Source organism: Peromyscus maniculatus, chromosome 9 (assembly GCF_049852395.1).
Source record: "Peromyscus maniculatus bairdii isolate BWxNUB_F1_BW_parent chromosome 9, HU_Pman_BW_mat_3.1, whole genome shotgun sequence".
Taxonomy (NCBI): Eukaryota; Metazoa; Chordata; class Mammalia; order Rodentia; family Cricetidae; genus Peromyscus; species Peromyscus maniculatus.
In genome coordinates this window covers 120,008,339-120,025,909 of record NC_134860.1, presented here as the reverse complement: position 1 = coordinate 120,025,909, position 17,571 = coordinate 120,008,339, and the positions used below count along the sequence as shown (strand labels likewise).

Below are 17,571 nucleotides of genomic sequence, written 5' to 3'. Positions count from 1 at the left end.
ACCTCCTTGTTTTCTTCCCCACCCCCACCCCGTCGCTTGACCCCTCGCAACTGGGTGCACTCTGGTGGAGAGCTGGCCGACTCTCCACACCAGGCGCGTTGAACGAACGAACGTTCGCGGGGAGCTGAGTGCGCAGGCCACGCACAAAACTTTCTGCAAGTGGAACTTGGGCATCCGGGGGCAAACCGGCATGCAGAGCTCCTGGGGAGGAGGGGGCGCGAAGTGAAAACGCAGGCGGTCTCGAGCACGGGGGCGGTTTCCCGCTGAGCCCAGAGCCTGAACCGGAGCCAATCGCGCAGCCGAGGCAGCTGCCAATCACACGGCTCCCTCCAATCCCACCCGTGCCATTTCCAAAAACTCGGTCCCACTGTGCAGCTCAAATGTGGTGTTCACTCTGCCAATCGCTGGAGGATAGAAAGGGGACAAGAATAAGCAGTTAGGAGGCCAAGACACAAGAAGTTAAAGAGCGCCTAATATATACATGTTTTTGAAGGCGGGCAGAGAGGGGGAAAAGTGCCCCCGGCGAGGGTCTATGGGCCTGATTGTATAGTTATGATGGAGCCCCCTTTGAGCAAGAGGAACCCGCCAGCGCTGAGATTAGCGGATTTGGCAACGGCTCAGGCCCAACAGCTTCAGAATATGACAGGCTTCCCGGTGCTGGCCGGCCCGCCCGCCCACTCCCAACTCCGCGCCGCCGCCGCGCATCTCCACCCGCGGGACCCAGACACTGACCCCGGCGCGGCCAGCACTGCGCTCGGACCCGAGCACATGGCCCAGGCCAGTGGGCATGGCCCCAGCCCTCCCGCTCAGGCGCTCCAGGGACAGCCCCAGGCTCCCGCGCCCGCTGCCCGCTCCGCCGCCTCAGAGGCGCAACCGGGCGCCCGCACCCACCCCGACGGCGGGGGCAGCGGTGGCGCGCAAGCCTCGGCGCCCCCGCCTCCAGCCCCTCCTCTTCCTCCCTCCCAGTCCCCCTCTCCCCCTCCCCCGCCTCCTCCTTCTGCCCTCTCGGGCTACACCGCCACCAACAGTGGCGGCGGCGGCAGCAGCGGCAAAGGCCACAGCAGGGACTTCGTCCTCCGGAGGGACCTTTCCGCCACGGCCCCCGCGGCGGCCATGCACGGGGCCCCGCTCGGAGGGGAGCAGCGGTCCGGCAGCAGCTCCCCCCAGCACCCGACCCCGCCTCCCCACCCGGCCGGGATGTTCATCTCGGCCAGCGGCACCTACGCGGGCCGGGACGGTGGCGGCCCCGCGCTCTTTCCCGCGCTGCACGACTCTCCGGGGGCTCCCGGCGGCCACCCGCTCAACGGCCAGATGCGCTTGGGGCTGGCGGCCGCCGCGGCGGCTGCGGCCGAGCTGTACGGCCGCGCGGAGCCACCCTTCGCTCCGCGCTCAGGGGACGCGCACTACGGGGCGGTGGCGGCCGCCGCGGCCGCCGCCTTGCACGGCTACGGAGCCGTGAACTTAAACCTGAACCTGGCTGCGGCGGCGGCGGCCGCGGCGGCCGCGGGGCCGGGGCCCCACCTGCAGCACCACGCGCCGCCCCCGGCGCCGCCGCCGGCGCCCGCGCCGCACCCGCACCACCCCCACCTCCCGGGGGCGGCCGGGGCCTTCCTGCGCTACATGCGGCAGCCAATCAAGCGGGAGCTCATCTGCAAGTGGCTGGACCCGGAGGAGCTGGCCGGGCCGCCGCCGCCGCCGCTCGCGGCCAGCAGCGCCAAGCCCTGCTCCAAAACTTTCGGCACCATGCACGAGCTGGTGAACCACGTCACGGTGGAGCACGTGGGAGGCCCGGAGCAGAGCAGCCACGTCTGCTTCTGGGAGGACTGTCCGCGCGAGGGCAAGCCCTTCAAGGCCAAGTACAAACTCATCAACCACATCCGCGTGCACACCGGCGAGAAGCCCTTCCCCTGCCCGTTCCCGGGCTGCGGCAAGGTCTTCGCGCGCTCCGAGAACCTCAAGATCCACAAGCGCACTCATACAGGTGGGTGTCTGTCCCCGGCCGCGCCGCCGCCGCCACCGCCTGCGCCGCCTCCTCGCCGCTGCTTCGCCTTCTGCTTGCTTTCATTTTTCCCTCCTTCTGCTGCTTCTCCGCATACGTATAACCCGGACATGTGACTTCTTTTTTTTCTCTCCTCCCCCCCCTTTTTTTTTCTATGAATAAGTAATTCGATAGCACACACAGGCCCCGCGCTGGCCTCCCTCTTGGCGGAGTCTCCAGCGCGCCCGCAGCCCCTCCGCCGGGACCGGCAAAGCGCTCCAGCCGCCGCCGCCGCCTCCGCCGCCGCCCGGGAGCAGCAGCAGCAGCAGGAAGGCGCCCAGGACGGTCGGCAGCCCCCACGCGCCCGGCCTCGGGAGGTCCGGAGGCCCATGGGGAAGGGACCTCTGGCTGGGGTCGCCCGGTGGCACCTTCCTTCCCCACGGGACGCAGGCCTCGAGCGACCGCTGCGTTGCCGAGATACGGCGTGGGAGGGGCGCGTGGGACTTGCTGCAGTTTGGGGGCTGGCTGATCAGTGCGGCCTCACCCGGCAAGAGGGGTCCCGGTGCCTCCGGGGCCGGTTGAGGAACCTCAACCCTGGAACCTCAGGAGGCTTCCAGCTATTCACAGGAACTCTCTTCACACGCTTTTCACGGGCGCGCATCTCACACTAGTTCACATGTTCCTGACCTCGTGCACCCACTCCTGACACCACGACTTCCCCTGCACATACACCTCACTCAACACTTCATTTACATAACCTCACGCACCCACTCACTCACATTCCACCGGCCCTACCTAGAGTGTGTTGGGGTTTGTCCTTTTAAAGAAGGTTCTAGTCCCGGTGAGGGTGGTTTCCTGGGTCGGCAAGGCCTACCCTTCTGCGGAACTTGGGGGGAAACTCTCAACTCCATGAGCATCCCCCCTCCCATTGTACCCCAACGTGGTGGCTCTGGTGAGGCATGGGGCTGTAGAGGGATGGGTCCAGTGTCCCTGTAGAATGCACAGTCGGGCCAGGCTAAAGCTGTGGAGCGCGGGTGTAGTCGAGATTTATATGATAGGCAATATTACTCCTCCGAGGACACTTAGGTAACCTGAGTTTACATTCAGTAATCACTTGACTGATTTATCTGCGCATCAGAGACCTAGAGGCAGCGCCAAACATGGGTCCTTATGTAGGGCCGAGGCCCTGAGGCCTTGAGGACTTTTTAAGAGCATCCTGGTTTGCAGCCCCAGGCCTTGTGCTTGTGGCCCTACACCTTGCAGGCCTCCCTGTGACTCACAGGACCCGCACAAGGACAGGACCGGCTAGAAGTACGTTTTCCCTCGAGGCCTCTTTTTTTTTTCTTCTTCTTCCCTTTCTGTAACTGGAATCAATTCTCCTTAATGACTTTTCCAAACGGAAACTTCCCACGAGACTCTCATAAAAACAACCAGGCTAGCTAAGGCAGCTGCGTGCTCAACACTTCCCCCACGCAGCCAGGGCTAAAGGGAACTTCAAAATGCTGTGCAGGAGGCTTTAGGCCCTCTCCATTTTCCCAGGCCTCGGGAAGCCAGTGGACCTTACCCTGGAGGCTGCTGGCAGCTGACCAAGGAGAAACTGACAGACTCGCATCATGGCTTTTGGGTTCCCCCAGGATAGGCTACCCTCTGACCCTACCCGAGGCAGCAAGTGGTGGAGGGGACCCGCGGCGGGATTTTCTTTCTGGTTCCACGTAATGGGGATGGTTACATTTCTTGTTCTCACTCCCAGCGGCTGCCTGGACCCTTGCTGGAGCTTGTGGGGCGCCCCTCGAGAGGGATGGATGCTGGTACCACAGGATTCAGTTCATAGCTAGTGTTTGGCTGTCCCAGGGCTTTCTCGGCCATTGGGCATTGTATGGAGAGATAGAACATCTCTGCTTCCTTTCCTCGGTGACACACTGCCTTCCCTTGTGGGGTTATCTGGGATCCCAGAACAGATGGATCAAAGTACTAATCCCCAGGCCACTCCCGAAGGCCTGTTTCCTGACCCACGTGCCCTCAGCTGCGTTTATAACCCGTGTCTGGCCGGTGTCTAGAGGGAGTTGGCAAGATCTAGGCAATATCCACACGGCTCTTTGCTACAAGCACCAAGTCTCCAAAACTCTGCATAGTTCAATTTTGACATGACCCCTCTGTCAGTGTCTGTAACAGAAACACTGGGGTCTCCCAGCCCTTCTGGTTAGGACTTTCTAGGCCCCTAAACAACATGGGCTGTTCAATTATATCTAGCTTCTTTTTCTTCCTCTTTTCCTGGCCTTTATTCCCTAACTTCTTCCTTGATTCCCACCCCGTGTCTCCTTCACTGAGTCCTGCAGCTCTTTCCAGGGTCATGGAGGAACCGGCAATATTCAAAACACTTGCTTTTCCCAATCTAAGAGATGTAGGCTGCTCAGAAAAATGAGAATTTTGAAATGTAGTGCATTTGCTTAGAATGCATAAAACCATTTAAGCCTCCATATTGAAGGGCTGATTATATTATATATAGTGCATGTATATAAATATATAGCACATAATATGCACTTAAAGGATGCTGTGTTAAATGAGGCTTACCTTGTCTTACAGTGTAACACAAAAGTCCTGACAAATCCGTGTTCTGGAGGAAGGCATTAATTTTGTTTTGTTCCATCCCATCTGTAGAGAACTTTAAAGGTGGTGGTTATCAATGTGAGCTGTGTATCCCTTCTACTGGTAGATTAATGTAGAAGACACATTTCAAGAATAACTAATTTCATTTTTAAACAGTATTTCCAGTTATGGAAAGTTATATTTTAGGTATCTAAATATTTTCAGCTGTGTTATACTCTGGCATTGGAGCAGTTACCATTGATGAAATATGAAAGACAAAAAGACCTCATTGAAATATTTGTAGGGAGAAAATAAGATAATTAACCACAGAAATTTATCTACTGTTATGCTTTTTGAAATATACTATCTAAAACAAAGAACATTGCTCTATGTTCTGTGTCAGAGTAGCTGCTGGTTTGTTTTTTGTTTTGTTTTTTTGTTTTTGTTATTTTAATCCTCTTAATTGAAAAAAAATTAGTATAAAAAACAGTACTTTGAGATGACTTATTCAGTTTTGGGCCTGAATACATCAAGCTCATAGATAGTGATGTCAGAGGGAAACTCAGTTGTACTCTAACCTGTTGTCATCTTCTCTTGTTTATAAACACCGAAGTAATTTGGCTAAGTCTCCCTAGTTACAGCTAACTAAGCAGTCTCACTTCCTGGACGTGCGGCATTGTGTTTAAGAAGTTGTGTTCTTGGTGCTGATGGATAAATTAGAAGAAGTGACAGGCCAAAGGACTTTAAAAAAATTGGTTTTGGTTATTAGGAGTGACGAACGCTGTCAGGATGAGGCAGGTCTGCTGAGGCTGCAGTGTTGACTGGACTCGGCTCCTCTTACACCTTGGAGTTACAGGGGTAGTTGGTGGAATGCAGAAGCCAATGGCCTGACCTCTGCCCGACCAGCTTTGTAAAATCTTGGGATAAGATTATGTGTTTCACAGGCATGTTCAGTTTTTCTCCTTCTTTTCCCACCAGTGAAATCTAGGGAGAGTCTCAATAACATGCCATTGTCATCTTGCTGTGCCCCCAAGCTACTGTAAATTAGTATATATGTTCATGTTTGTTTTTCTTTTTCATTCTACCCATTGTTTTGGAAATATGGTTTCATCGGTGTTTATCTTAACAGGGGAATCTTACACTTGCATTCTTCTGTGTTCAGACCCTAAGGGAGTGTGTGTGTTGGGAGGGGTGTGGATGTGGGGGGGGGTAGCATGGAGGCCCTTAGTGGCCTTTAGAGGCACATCCTGGACTTTACTTAGATTTCACTCTGACACCTCTGGTGCTATAGGAGCCAACATCTGGTCCCTCACAACCCAGGTCCAAGCAAAGCCTCCAGGCCAGTGGACAGAGGCCAGGCTTGTAGTGTCTCCTCCCTTGCATGCCTGGAATACTGCAGTTAGGAATAAAGCTGGGAGTTGCTCTTGGTGGTGGGGACAGGAATGCACCCCTGGTTCTATTCTAAGATTTCTTCAAATGAGAGGTCTCTGGGAAGCCATTGTTAACTTTTCCTGTGTTTTGTTACAGGGGAAAAGCCTTTCAAATGTGAATTTGATGGCTGTGACAGGAAGTTTGCCAATAGCAGTGATCGAAAGAAACACTCCCATGTCCATACCAGCGACAAGCCCTACTACTGTAAGATTCGAGGCTGTGATAAATCCTATACTCACCCAAGCTCTCTGAGGAAGCACATGAAGATTCACTGCAAGTCCCCCCCACCTTCTCCAGGAGCCCTTGGTTACTCATCAGTGGGGACTCCGGTGGGTGACACTTTGTCCCCTGTGCTGGACCCAGCAAGGAGTCGATCCAGCACTCTGTCCCCTCAGGTGGCCAACCTCAATGAGTGGTACGTTTGCCAGGCCAGTGGGGCCCCCAGCCACCTCCACACACCTTCCAGCAATGGAACCACCTCTGAGTCTGAAGATGAGGAAATGTATGGGAACCCTGAAGTTGTGCGGACGATACATTAGAATGGTTATTAATAAGTAAGATAGTAAGTGGGAGTCCTTGGACCATAGCCTAACCTGAGACAAACTGGTGACTCAGACTTGCCACCGGGTCTAATTAGCCCTATTTATTCAGTATGAAACCCTATGGTGTTTATACATTTAATTAATTTAATTAAGATATTTGGGGTTTTTTTTTCTCTTTCTCGTAAAAAAACAAAAAACAAACAAACAAAAAAAACAGGACTGGAGATACAGCTCAGTGGTAGAGCGATTGCCTATCATGCATGAGGCCCTGGGTTCAATCTCTTAACACTGAAGAAAAAGAAGGAAAAAGCAAACAAATAAAAAGCAACCAAGCTGGACTTGTCCATTGCAGTGAGACAGGCCTGGAGGCAGAGTCCATAGAGGAAAATTAGTAGAGAAATTGAGATGTACACTGCCAATACAGTGTGTGTGTGTGTGTGTGTGTGTGTGTGTGTGTGTGTGTGTGTGAGTATATCTAGTAAATGGGAGAAAAAAGAACATTAAGTCAGACCTTAACATATCAACCAGGCCCTCTTCATGTCCCGGAGTGCCTCTCAGATGCCTTTGGCACCATAATGAGGGCTGCTTTTGAGCCTTCTTATAGAGACCTAATTCTGCAAAGGCCTCTTGATTGTAAAACACACGCTTGCTGCATTGACAGCAGATCCTGGACTGTGCCTGTATCCAAAAGTCTTTGTATAAAACAAACAAACAAACAAAACCTTAATTTCTGATATTTATCATTTTAATTCCTATGCTTTTATTACCAATCTCACCGTAACATGATATTTTTATACAGGATTGTTCCTTCAGTATCTTTCCTTGTGTGATTTTAAAAAAAATGAAGCAAAAATAAATAAATAAGCGAAGTGCAGCCACCGTGCTGTATCCCCCTGTATCATGCTACTGTGATTGTTCAGACAGAAGAGCTGCTAAGACAGACAGCTGGGAAACTGTGATCTTTTGTAAACTAGTGTAGTTCAAGTGCTTTCTTTTCCCTCTGCTGGGTTGTGCTGCCCTTTTGTTTTTAAACTGGGAATTTTAGATGCTGCTTCCTCTTGCTGCATCCTAACTGGTTGGGTAATAAGGAGTCATGAGTTATGTTTTGACCATGAGTTTTTTGGGGTGCCAGCATGCACAGTAAAGGCTGAGGAGGTGTTATGGTGGCATACTGCCTATTTTTTAAAGCTTTTTTTTTTTTTTAAAAAAAAACAGGCCAACTCCTTTTTATACTACTGTGCCAACCTTTTTTAAAAGTTATTTTTAATGCATTTCTTTCACCTGCGCCATGAGCACTGAGTCCTCTTCCATTTGAAAATGACAGTATGAAGTATATGATTTACATTACAAGAGGAGGAGTTGCTACCACCAAACACTGATGAATGTGTGACCTTTGCCAGGGCTGTCAAGCCAGGACACAAAAGGTCAAGGACCTAGGACAATAACTCTTGGTCAGTTTATGTTCAGTTGGTACAACACATCTCCTGTGCAAACTGTAGTCCAGCAGAAACATCATACATATACTAAAGAGCACTAATTTATCCTCAGAGACCTTGAAGACACCCCCCGCCCCAGGATTTGTAGAAATCTGTTTTGTGTGCTGTGAGTGGTTGATGTAGTCTTGTCATTGTTAATAAGTGTCTATGAATACTTTTATTTGTACAGTTTTTTAATTAATTTATTTTTGAAGATCTTTTTTTTTTTTTTTTCTGGAAGAGTTCAAAGCACACCAAAGAAATATATTATACATTCTGGTGAAAGATTGTCATTTATGATCCATGGTTTATTTAAGAAAAAAGAAAAGAAAAGTGGGAAAATATAAAATATATTTTTAAGCTTACTTGAATGGACAAGGTAATGTGAAAACCCAAGACTCTTCCTGCATGTCTTTCTGCCTTGTGTTGATGAGATTATAGTTTATAGATATAAACTATACAATGTTTAGTTATACTAGTACAATGCATGGTGCTGTTATGTGGACACCTTTCAATGTTGTCTTCAGATTGTTACAGTAAATAGGACACATGCAGACCCTCCTTTACAAAGAGAAAGACCTACAACTTGAATATAAAATAATTCTACATTTTAAAAGTTTATTTGATTTTTTTTTTCCTGTTATTTACTTTCAAGGTCCTTTCAAATAGAAATGATAACGTATGAACTTGGGTGGGATAACTTATGTACTGTAAATTTGTTAGGACAAAATATTCCTGATGTACAAGTTGTTTTATTTATACAACTTTTTCAATGGTAGTTTGCACTATTCTTTATCATGTTACAGGTTTATTTATTATGAAACAAAGGAATATGTATTTTATGTATTTTGCCATGCATAGGTTAACTCTGCCACAGATTTATTGGTTCCTGATGCACCGAAAATAAAACCTTAAAGTGTGTACCTCCACTAGAGAGAAAGCGAGACTGATGATGGAATGACAAATGTAATAAAGGTATTCTTCCTATGTATTGCTGCATTTTACCCATGGCATATCTCTGTCATTCTTTTAAAACAGAACAGTTGCTATGGTAGTGAACATTAGCTTTGCCCTTCCCTGATCTCTTAGACTCTGAAGGGAACAGGGTAGGGGGGAGCTTGGCTTACTTACAGTTTAGTCTGGAGCAGTGATTCTCAACCTTCCTAATGATGTGACCCTTTAATACAATTCCTCACATTGTGGTGACCCCCAACCATAAAGTTATTTTATGCTGCTACTTAGTGACTGTAGTTTTGTTACTGTTATGAATCGTATTGTAAATATCTGTTTTCTGTTGGTCTTGGCAACCCCTGTGAAAGGGTGGTTCAGCCCCCAAAGGGGTCACAACCCACAGGCTGAGAACTACTGATCTAGAAATCCCAAGAAATGAATGAAAACAAGTCCATGCAGGTTACAAGTACAGTTGTACAAATCTCAGTGCTGGTTCCTTCCACTAAAATTAGTAATGAGCCCTAGTGACTGGAAAAAGTGAAGCTGAGCACTTCTTTGGTGCATTGCTTCCACACTAAAAGGAGAAAAAAGAAAAAGTAATTTTGAAAATAAAATAAAGTGAGAGGACAGTAAGACTTGGACATGAGGTGGGTGACAGCAAAACTGCTCGGGAATGATTTATAATTATGGATGAAATTGACTAGTGGGTACCAAATCAACTCACATCAGGTCATAGGGTGAGGGGAAGATCAAATTACAATTCTAGTTTATTTTGGAGGGTGTAACTTAAGCTTAGCATTTTGGGGCAGGTGTTAAACAATTCTTTCATGGCAACAAAATATTCCAGCAGCTCAAATTGATATGTTTGGTAATGCATGTTAGCAAGCCTGGCTGTTTACTTGTTTGTTGTGTTCACTACTACAAAACAGATCAAAGGCAAGTATTTAAAAAACAATTGGTAGTCACATCAGTAAGCATTTCTCCAAAAGGGTAGAGTGGCTTTTTATAAAGTCAGGTCTGTTAAATGTAGTAAAGGTGAAATAGGTTGCCAAGAGTTGTTTTAAGTCCGATGACAATAGCCAGCACACGAAGGGGAAAAACACTCGTCCAGGAGGGCTCCAGTCAATGGGGAACTCACAGCTCTCTAATGAAGTTTCTTGTGAAAAGAAGAGTGACACAGAGCCACCAGGACATGAATCATTCATGGGAAATAGAAAAGCTATCTGACAGTGAGCAGAGCCCGGTATAGATAAACAAGTTTCCCCTTCTTATTTTCGGCTTTAAAGACGCACAGTCCCCCACTCCCAGCGTCCTCTGTCCGTCTATAGAGTTAAAATTGACCACTGCTCGTCCCGAGCCACTTCAAAGCAGTTTAGTCCAGAACGGAAGGCTTGGCGCTTGGACAGTCTTCATGGTGTGTTAAGATTTCTATGGCAATTGGCAAGCAAGAGGTTCCCATCTGAATATGTCTCAAAGAAAGCCACTTATTGACACTAAGTTGGCTATCATCAAAGACTTCATCTTCCCTCTGCAAAAAACGTGGCCTTTGCAAACACTAAATCGGCCACCTTTGTTTTCCAGGCCAGGAGGCTCTTTAAACACACGGTTCTTCCCTCGTTTATATATTTCTCCTGTTGAAATGTTCTTTAGTAAAATGAATGCTAGGGAAGTCTAAGGTGCTTAGAAAGAGCTACAGGGTGGGAATTATATTCTCTTAAGTTGGAGGTGGGCCACACAAGTGCCCTGGCTGGCCCTGAGGCCTGAAAACCTTGCAAGCTAGGCCCAACTGTCTGTCCACTGAATATTTAGATTACAGTCTGGTAATTGATATATTTCATTTTGTGGGAGCTTTTGGAGACCTGTGCTTTTCTGAGTCCTCTCTGTCTGTGCTGTGACTCGTAAGGAGGGATGCTGGCCACCACTATGCTTAGGTCCCAGTTTGGTTAGGAACTATAACCTCAGGAGGGGCAGGAGAGAGGATTGCATTTCTCAAGTGGTCACCTTAAATCAGAGAAAAGGAAACCCATCAGCAGGCAGACAAAACAACCCACAGACTTAAGAATCCATCCATCTGCCAGTGGTTTACCCAAACACCACCGGTGACCTCAGGAACCTTCCAGGTCTGGAAGGATGGAGGAGAACCACAGAGAAAGCACCCTGGGGTGGCCAGCACACTTCCCTTCCCTGTGAACAAAACCTCTTAGAGACCTCACGCCCACGCAGGAACATCCCAGAGCACACATTCACACACTACCTAAGTGCCTAATCAGGCAGGGAGAAGTTCAAAGACGTGTTCTTTGAAATTCAAACTAGTGTTTTTATGGTACATCCACACAGAGTCAGAATTGCTATGGCAATGGGCAGGACCAGGAGAGTCTCTGGCAGGCTGTCCACAGCAATTTGAGACACTCTATTAAGATACAGTTGCAGTGACCCTTACTTTCATGGCCAGTTAGTTCAGTCAATTCTCACCTCATCAGAAACACATACGCAAAGATTATAAATATATGATATATGTGTGCATATCGTATGCATTAGCTTTTTGTTGTTAGTGATGATTCCCCTATAGAATCTCCTGGCTTGAAAGAAAGGAGAAAGAATGGAGAGGGAAAGCGCAGTGGGGGTGGGGTAGTGATGTCACAGGGTAGGGGGAGAGAGGCAGGGGAGCCTGATCCCCAGTACCTCTTCCTTCTCTCCCCACCTAAGCACTTATTTGCAGAGCGATTGTTCTTTGTTTATTTAATACAAGTACTGTGTGAATAGTGAAAAATAAACACGATGAAAAATAACCAAACAGATGATTCCTCGGAGTGAAAAAGCCCGGACTTAATAAAAGTGCGAAGCAGTCACCGCTCAATGAGAAACGCTTTGAAGTGGAACTTATTATAAGAGGGATACTTCAGGGTTGCCTTAACGACGCCGCTGAATCGAAAGCGCTCGCCTTTGTCAGCGATTTGTTCTCCTTTGCTGGGGTGCCCGGAGAAATTACTTACATGGGCTGCCTTAACATGCGGCCTGCAAATCAGTAACTTTGCAGCCCAGACTTGCAGACGCCACTGGACCACCGACAAAAAGAAGTCAGAGGGAAACGCACCAGCCTTTCAGCCGAAGCTCTGGGGACGGGGCTCGTGGGCGTGTTGGGGCGGCAGATAAGAAGTTGTATTACAACCAGGCCCCCTCACCCGAGCTCACCACTCTAGCTCCCTGCCCCTCACCCGGAGAAGGTCCCGGGGCCTCGGTCCCTAGGTGATCCGGGCTCCTGCGGCTCGCGGGCCCTCCAGCGAGGGGCGCTCTTGGGCACACAGGCCCAGCGCCGTATTTTCCCAGCAGTCCGGGCCATATTTAATAAGGGTCGTTTATCACTCAGGCGCTTTGAAGGGTCGCCTCCAGCCCTGTGCCCATTAGAAAGGCGGAGGTGACATTTAAACTCCGTTTTCAAGGATCGCGGGGGGATTTCATTGAAAAGGCAACTCGTTTGTCTTAGGAGCCTGGAAACAACCCCCTCCTCACTCCTTTTGACCACATGGCATAACTCAAAAACAATAGTTCAAAAGTGAAATGGCATCGTGGTGTTCACTGGGAGACAGGCCCCCATCTAGCACCAGAGAAAGGGGTAGTCCTCAAGACAATGTGCTTTTTGTGTCCAACTCTGTCACGAGGATTGTGTTGTTTGCTTTGGAGGCTGCGCCTGTTATACTAGCCTGAAAGTGCTTGTGTTAAACAAGAGTTATGAGTCATCCAAAACAACAAACATTTTGATTTTCTTTGCCTAAAGGGCTTTCCCTGGCTATGGGCACCGTGAAAAAATAATGTCCTTGCTGAGAAAGGAACACCAGTAGCTGCCTTACAAGCGGGCGCATTAAATATTGAATGACAAGGGAAGGAGCTTGTCCGGGGCACTCAGCCTTAAAGTCTTCCTTCAACTTTGTCTTCGGTGGCTGCTGAACTATTTAAGATGGTATTAATTAAGGCAGCTTCGGATGCTGTGGAGCCGCCCGGCCCCTGGGCCACGCTCTATCAATGGGCCTGTGTCCCCAGGCTCTGCTCATGGGTTGGCTGAAATGTCACTTCTCATTTGCAGGCTGAAGAGAAGTGACCATCCTACACTGAGGGCGTCGTCGGGAATGCAGTCAGCAGCTGTGGACCAAATCGGAACAGCTGTTAGCAAGGGAGAGCAGAGGGAACCCTGTGCCCTTTTTGGGCACAAGGGCCACTTGGGTTTGGATACCTCCTCCTTTTAATCCTTCCTGTGTGGGAGAAATTAAAACACCAGTCCTGCAAAAAAATCCATTAACCAGTCTGGCTCCCACAAAGAAAGACAAAAGCTTGGTGCAAACAGGCTTCTTAACTAAGACTCCCTGATTCCTCTAGGTCCCTTTCACAGATCATAAACAAATAAAGGTACCAGGACTCCAACCAAGGATCTACAGGTGGAGAAACTGAGGCCTCAAGTGAGGCTATGAAATCATTTCCATCAGTGTTCTCTGAGGAGTGAAGGCTGAGACCCTCACTGAGACCAAAGGCCCAAACGGAAGCCAAGTTCTGTTATGGGTGGGCCCACACCCAAACCCAAATAGAAATTTATTCCAGCTTTTGGAAATTTCTAGAAAGGAGAAAAGAAAAAGGAAAAAGGAAAGAAGCCTACAGCCAACTAATTGTGGTATAAATGAATCCATGCTTCAATAATAGGTTGAGTATGGCCTCTCAATGAAGAGAGACAAGAGTTGGCTGGCTGGAGAGACCTGGGCATGCTGGCAGATTGATTTCTGCAGCCTGAAGCCTCCCCACCCCCATCCCAGGGTGGGGGTTTCCAGCTGGGTTTGAGCTTCCCTTTCCTCTATGGGCCTGAGTGATTTGGACTCTTGCTGTATGTCAGGGGAATTTAGTATCCTTAACTGCAGATCTATTTGCAACGTTTGATTTTTCCATCTTGGGTGTGCTCCCTCCATCCACTCGTAGGGCTCTGTCTAACCTTTTGGATAAGGAAGGTCACATTTCCCACCAAGAGCCTATGCTGTAAAAACCGGAAGGAACCTGTACCTGTTCTGAGGACAGGGAGGGAAGCGGAGAACCTATCCGCCCTAAAATGCGGGCCTAGGCCCTCCTATCCTTTGGGAGTTGCAGGTAACTTCAGGACAAGGGTATGTGTGGTTGGGTCAGAAGAGGGGTGGGGTGGGAATAGAGGCGCTTCTCCCACAAAACCCAGGACCGAGGCTGTTAGGCCTGAGCTCCCACCCCAGTGACATTTTTTTTTTTTCTCTTTTACTCATTTTTCTACTTCGGTCTCTCTACTTGTATACCCTTTTTGTACAAACAGGTCCCAAGGCCGGGTAAGGAACGGGAAAAGGTGGCCTTTTGACCTGAGACACACTCAAGCACAATTCACACACTCCCGCCGGCCGCGCCTCCGTCAGTGCACTGAGCACTCACTTGGGTTCCAGGCGCCTTGCCAAGAGCGCGGGCACCCTGCATGGCACACTGGCTGAAGTTCCTGCAAGAAGTGGCGGGGGTGGGGTGAGGAAGGAGGGGTGGGCGGCAGTGCAGGCAGCGGACTGCTGGCGGAGCGCACAAGTTCTGTGCTCAATTTCGCCGCTCTTAAAGAGAACCCGGATCCCTCGGGAGAGGCCCTCGGGAGCTGGCGGCAGGGCTGGGAGAGGCGTGGGTAAGCTGGCCGGCGCGGGGTGCAGGCGGTGGGACACGAGGGCGCGGCAGGAGGAGGGCGCGAGGGTGCCCGCGGCCGGCCCAGAGCTCGGAGAAAGTCAGCCGGAGCAGCTGTGACTTCACCTATTAGCCCCGATGTCTTTCGGAGGAGCCTGGTGGAGTTAAACAGCCCACAATGGGCGCTCTGGGGCGCCTCCAGCCTGACCTCCACCCGGGTTTAATAGTTTCATAGGAACGTCATTAAATCAATTACTTAGTGAGCACATCATCATTTATTTGTAATTAGCAGCGAGGAGCGCGTTCTCTTCCCCCAGCCCGCGGCCCGGGTCCCAGCGGGGTTGGCGAGTTGTGCAAGCACTTTTGTTTGCTTGAGTGTTGACTCTCGGTATTATTCGGCCGGGGTAATCTTTACATCTTAATCTAGCATTCAGGGGGCGAAGGGAAAACAAACAGGGCGCAGGCCGGAGGCCAGCCCCGCAGTCCCAGCCTTGTACCATAACTCAGCCTTTGCGGGATGAGCAGGCCACACCTCTGCGGCCTCCTCTCCTCTTCCAGAACCCAAGAAGGACATAGGGGCAGAAGAGGAAGGAGGCAGGCCAGGGGGACCTGGGAGGAAAGTGGCCATGGGAGAAGAGAACCAGAGGCCTGCAAAGAGAGTACAAAAGGGAGTCGCCCGGCACGTGTGCGCGCGGCGTTGGAGGGGGAATCCGTGCGTGTGCGCGTGTGCTTGTGAGTGGCATTCTATGTAACTGGGCAGAGAGATGGGTCCGGAGCCGGAGCCTGAGGTGCGGTGCGGGCCTGGCATTGCTTGGAGACAGCTCGCTGGGTGTCTCGATAGCAAAAGTGCTATGATTTGGAGGCTCCAGCCCCAGGCACAGCTTGGCCACAGCCTCCAAATGAAGTGGGGGTTATGAAGTAAGGTTAGCGAAGACCTGGGATGTCACTCAAAGCCAGGCCAGAACCTGCGCGTGCGAAGAGACGCAAGTAATGGCCCAGTGAGGAATTGTGTTTCCTTCCCCCACACACAGCAACTCTGGCCAAGTACCGGGCACATCTAAGCAGTTTCGGCTGCTAGAGCCAGGATGGTGAGCAACACGCCCCTGCGTTCTTGCTGCAGTCCAGCACTCTGATCCAAGTTGGATCGCTCAACTTCTGTAGGGATTTCCAGCTCAGGAAATGGAGGAGGCCCTGGGAGCCATGGGTCATTGACAATCGGGCTGGGTTCCCAAAGTGTGAATAATCATAGTTAGGAAAAGGCCCCTAGGCGCACACACTTTATCCCCACACTTACCTGTGAGAGGGCTTCCAGAAGACCCGGTGGCCTCTGGCCTCTGGGCATCTTTTCTGGTCAGTTATCTAGGTACCCTCCCTGGGTATGTGAGTTTCCTGGATTTCTACACTAGTGGACTGGTTCGTTTAGGATGATGCTGTGTGGAGGCAGGCCCTGAATGTGTGGGATAGCTGCTGTCCTGACAGGTGGTATTTCAGGATCCTGGAGCAGGGGTGCAGAAGGAAAGTTAGTGTGGCCTCTGGGCCACTCTGCTCTGCTGGCTGTGTCTGGGTAGACACATGTGTGAGGCTGTTAATACTCTTGGCTCACCTTGCTAGAGACCCTGTCTTGAATACTCCAGTCCAAGAGCCAATAACAAGTCTGGCTCCTAGGTGGCTCCTACCTGCAGTCTCTCTCCTGGCTTTCCCTCTTCTCCTCGGGTTTCATACTTGTGCTCCTCTTACCATATTTTTTTTTTAATTGACTCAGATTATGTTGCTCTCTACTCCAGGCCTTAGGGATGGTTTGCCTGCTGGACATGGCATGAGCAAAGGCCAGGGGCTGCTGGGATCCTGTTTCAAATGGGCTTCCCTCCAGCCTCCTTGGATGGCTGAGATTTACTGGGTTGCTTGACTGCTGAGGACCAACCTGTTGTCTGGGAACCCAGCTCAACCTGGGACACTGAAATGTGTCCAGAGAAGCACTTTGAACCAGCTGTCAATCACCTGGAAGAAGCAGGTTTAAAAATATAAAAAGCATGTTTTCACTTTGCATGATTCTCTACGAAGCTGGGTCTAGGCCTAAGTACTGTGGCCAGACTTCCAGAATTACCAGGAAATGTAAATGGGCAGCAAAGTAAAGCAAAATAGGATTTTCTTGAAACTCCCTAGAATCCCAACATGGCAACACAAAGTCTCCTTCCAGTATGTTGTACATGCTTCTGCTCCAGTGTGCAGAACATGTTGGAATGTAAAATGTACAGATGGCCAGTCAAGTCTATACACACATGTACACACACACACACACACACACACACACACACACACACACACACTGATAGCATATGTAAGTCAAATTGTTAGGGTAGAGAGATCAGGGGTTTAAGGGTGGCTTGGTCTACATGAAACCTTGTCTCTAAAAATAAGAAAAAAAGAAAATAAAGGAGAAGGTCATACTATACAGCCCAGGCTGGCCTTAAACTGGAGATCTTCCTATCTCAGGCACCCAGGAGCTGGGACTGATGGTGTATACTTTTGTGACCCCCTGGGAACCTTTTTAAAAAATATATATAATTTATTTTTATTTTATGTTCATTGGTGTTTTGCCTGCATGTATGTCTGTCTGTGTGAGGGTGTCAGATGCCCTGGAACTGGAGTTACAGACAGATAGGAATCGATATGCTGGCAACTGAACCTGGGTCCTCTGGAAGAGCAGCCAGTGCTCTTAACTGCTGAACCATCTCTCCAGCAGCTTCTCTCCCCTCACACACACCTTTGTTAATATTGGGTTTCATGTATGCCAGACTGGCCTCAAACTGACCATGCAGGACAAACTTGAACTTATGATCCTTCTGCCCTCAGGCATCTACCAACACTTCTGGTTTATTGGGCCCTGGGGATTGAATTTAGGGCTTCATGTTTGAAAGACAAGGATTCTAATGACTGAACTAGAAACTCA

The 17,571-nt window shown here is 49.7% G+C and overlaps 1 protein-coding gene across 1 annotated transcript; it reads left to right on the top strand.

Moving 5' to 3' along the window:
- The first annotated feature begins 489 nt into the window (after positions 1-489).
- On the top strand, positions 490-9,235 carry Zic5 (Zic family zinc finger 5). The gene is made up of 2 exons (XM_076545605.1): positions 490-1,981; positions 6,092-9,235. The coding sequence occupies exons 1-2, from the start codon at positions 553-555 to the stop codon at positions 6,532-6,534; spliced, it is 1,872 nt and encodes a 623-aa protein (XP_076401720.1). The 5' UTR covers positions 490-552; the 3' UTR covers positions 6,535-9,235.
- Positions 9,236-17,571: the final 8,336 nt, after the last annotated feature.

Bases quoted from the DNA above. Each gene is read 5' to 3' on its own strand.
- Zic5 (XM_076545605.1), top strand. From the start codon at position 553: ATGATGGAGCCCCCTTTGAGCAAGAGGAACCCGCCAGCGCTGAGATTA. The intron at 1,982-6,091 runs GTGGGTGTCTGT...GTTTTGTTACAG, and splicing joins CCACAAGCGCACTCATACAG to GGGAAAAGCCTTTCAAATGT.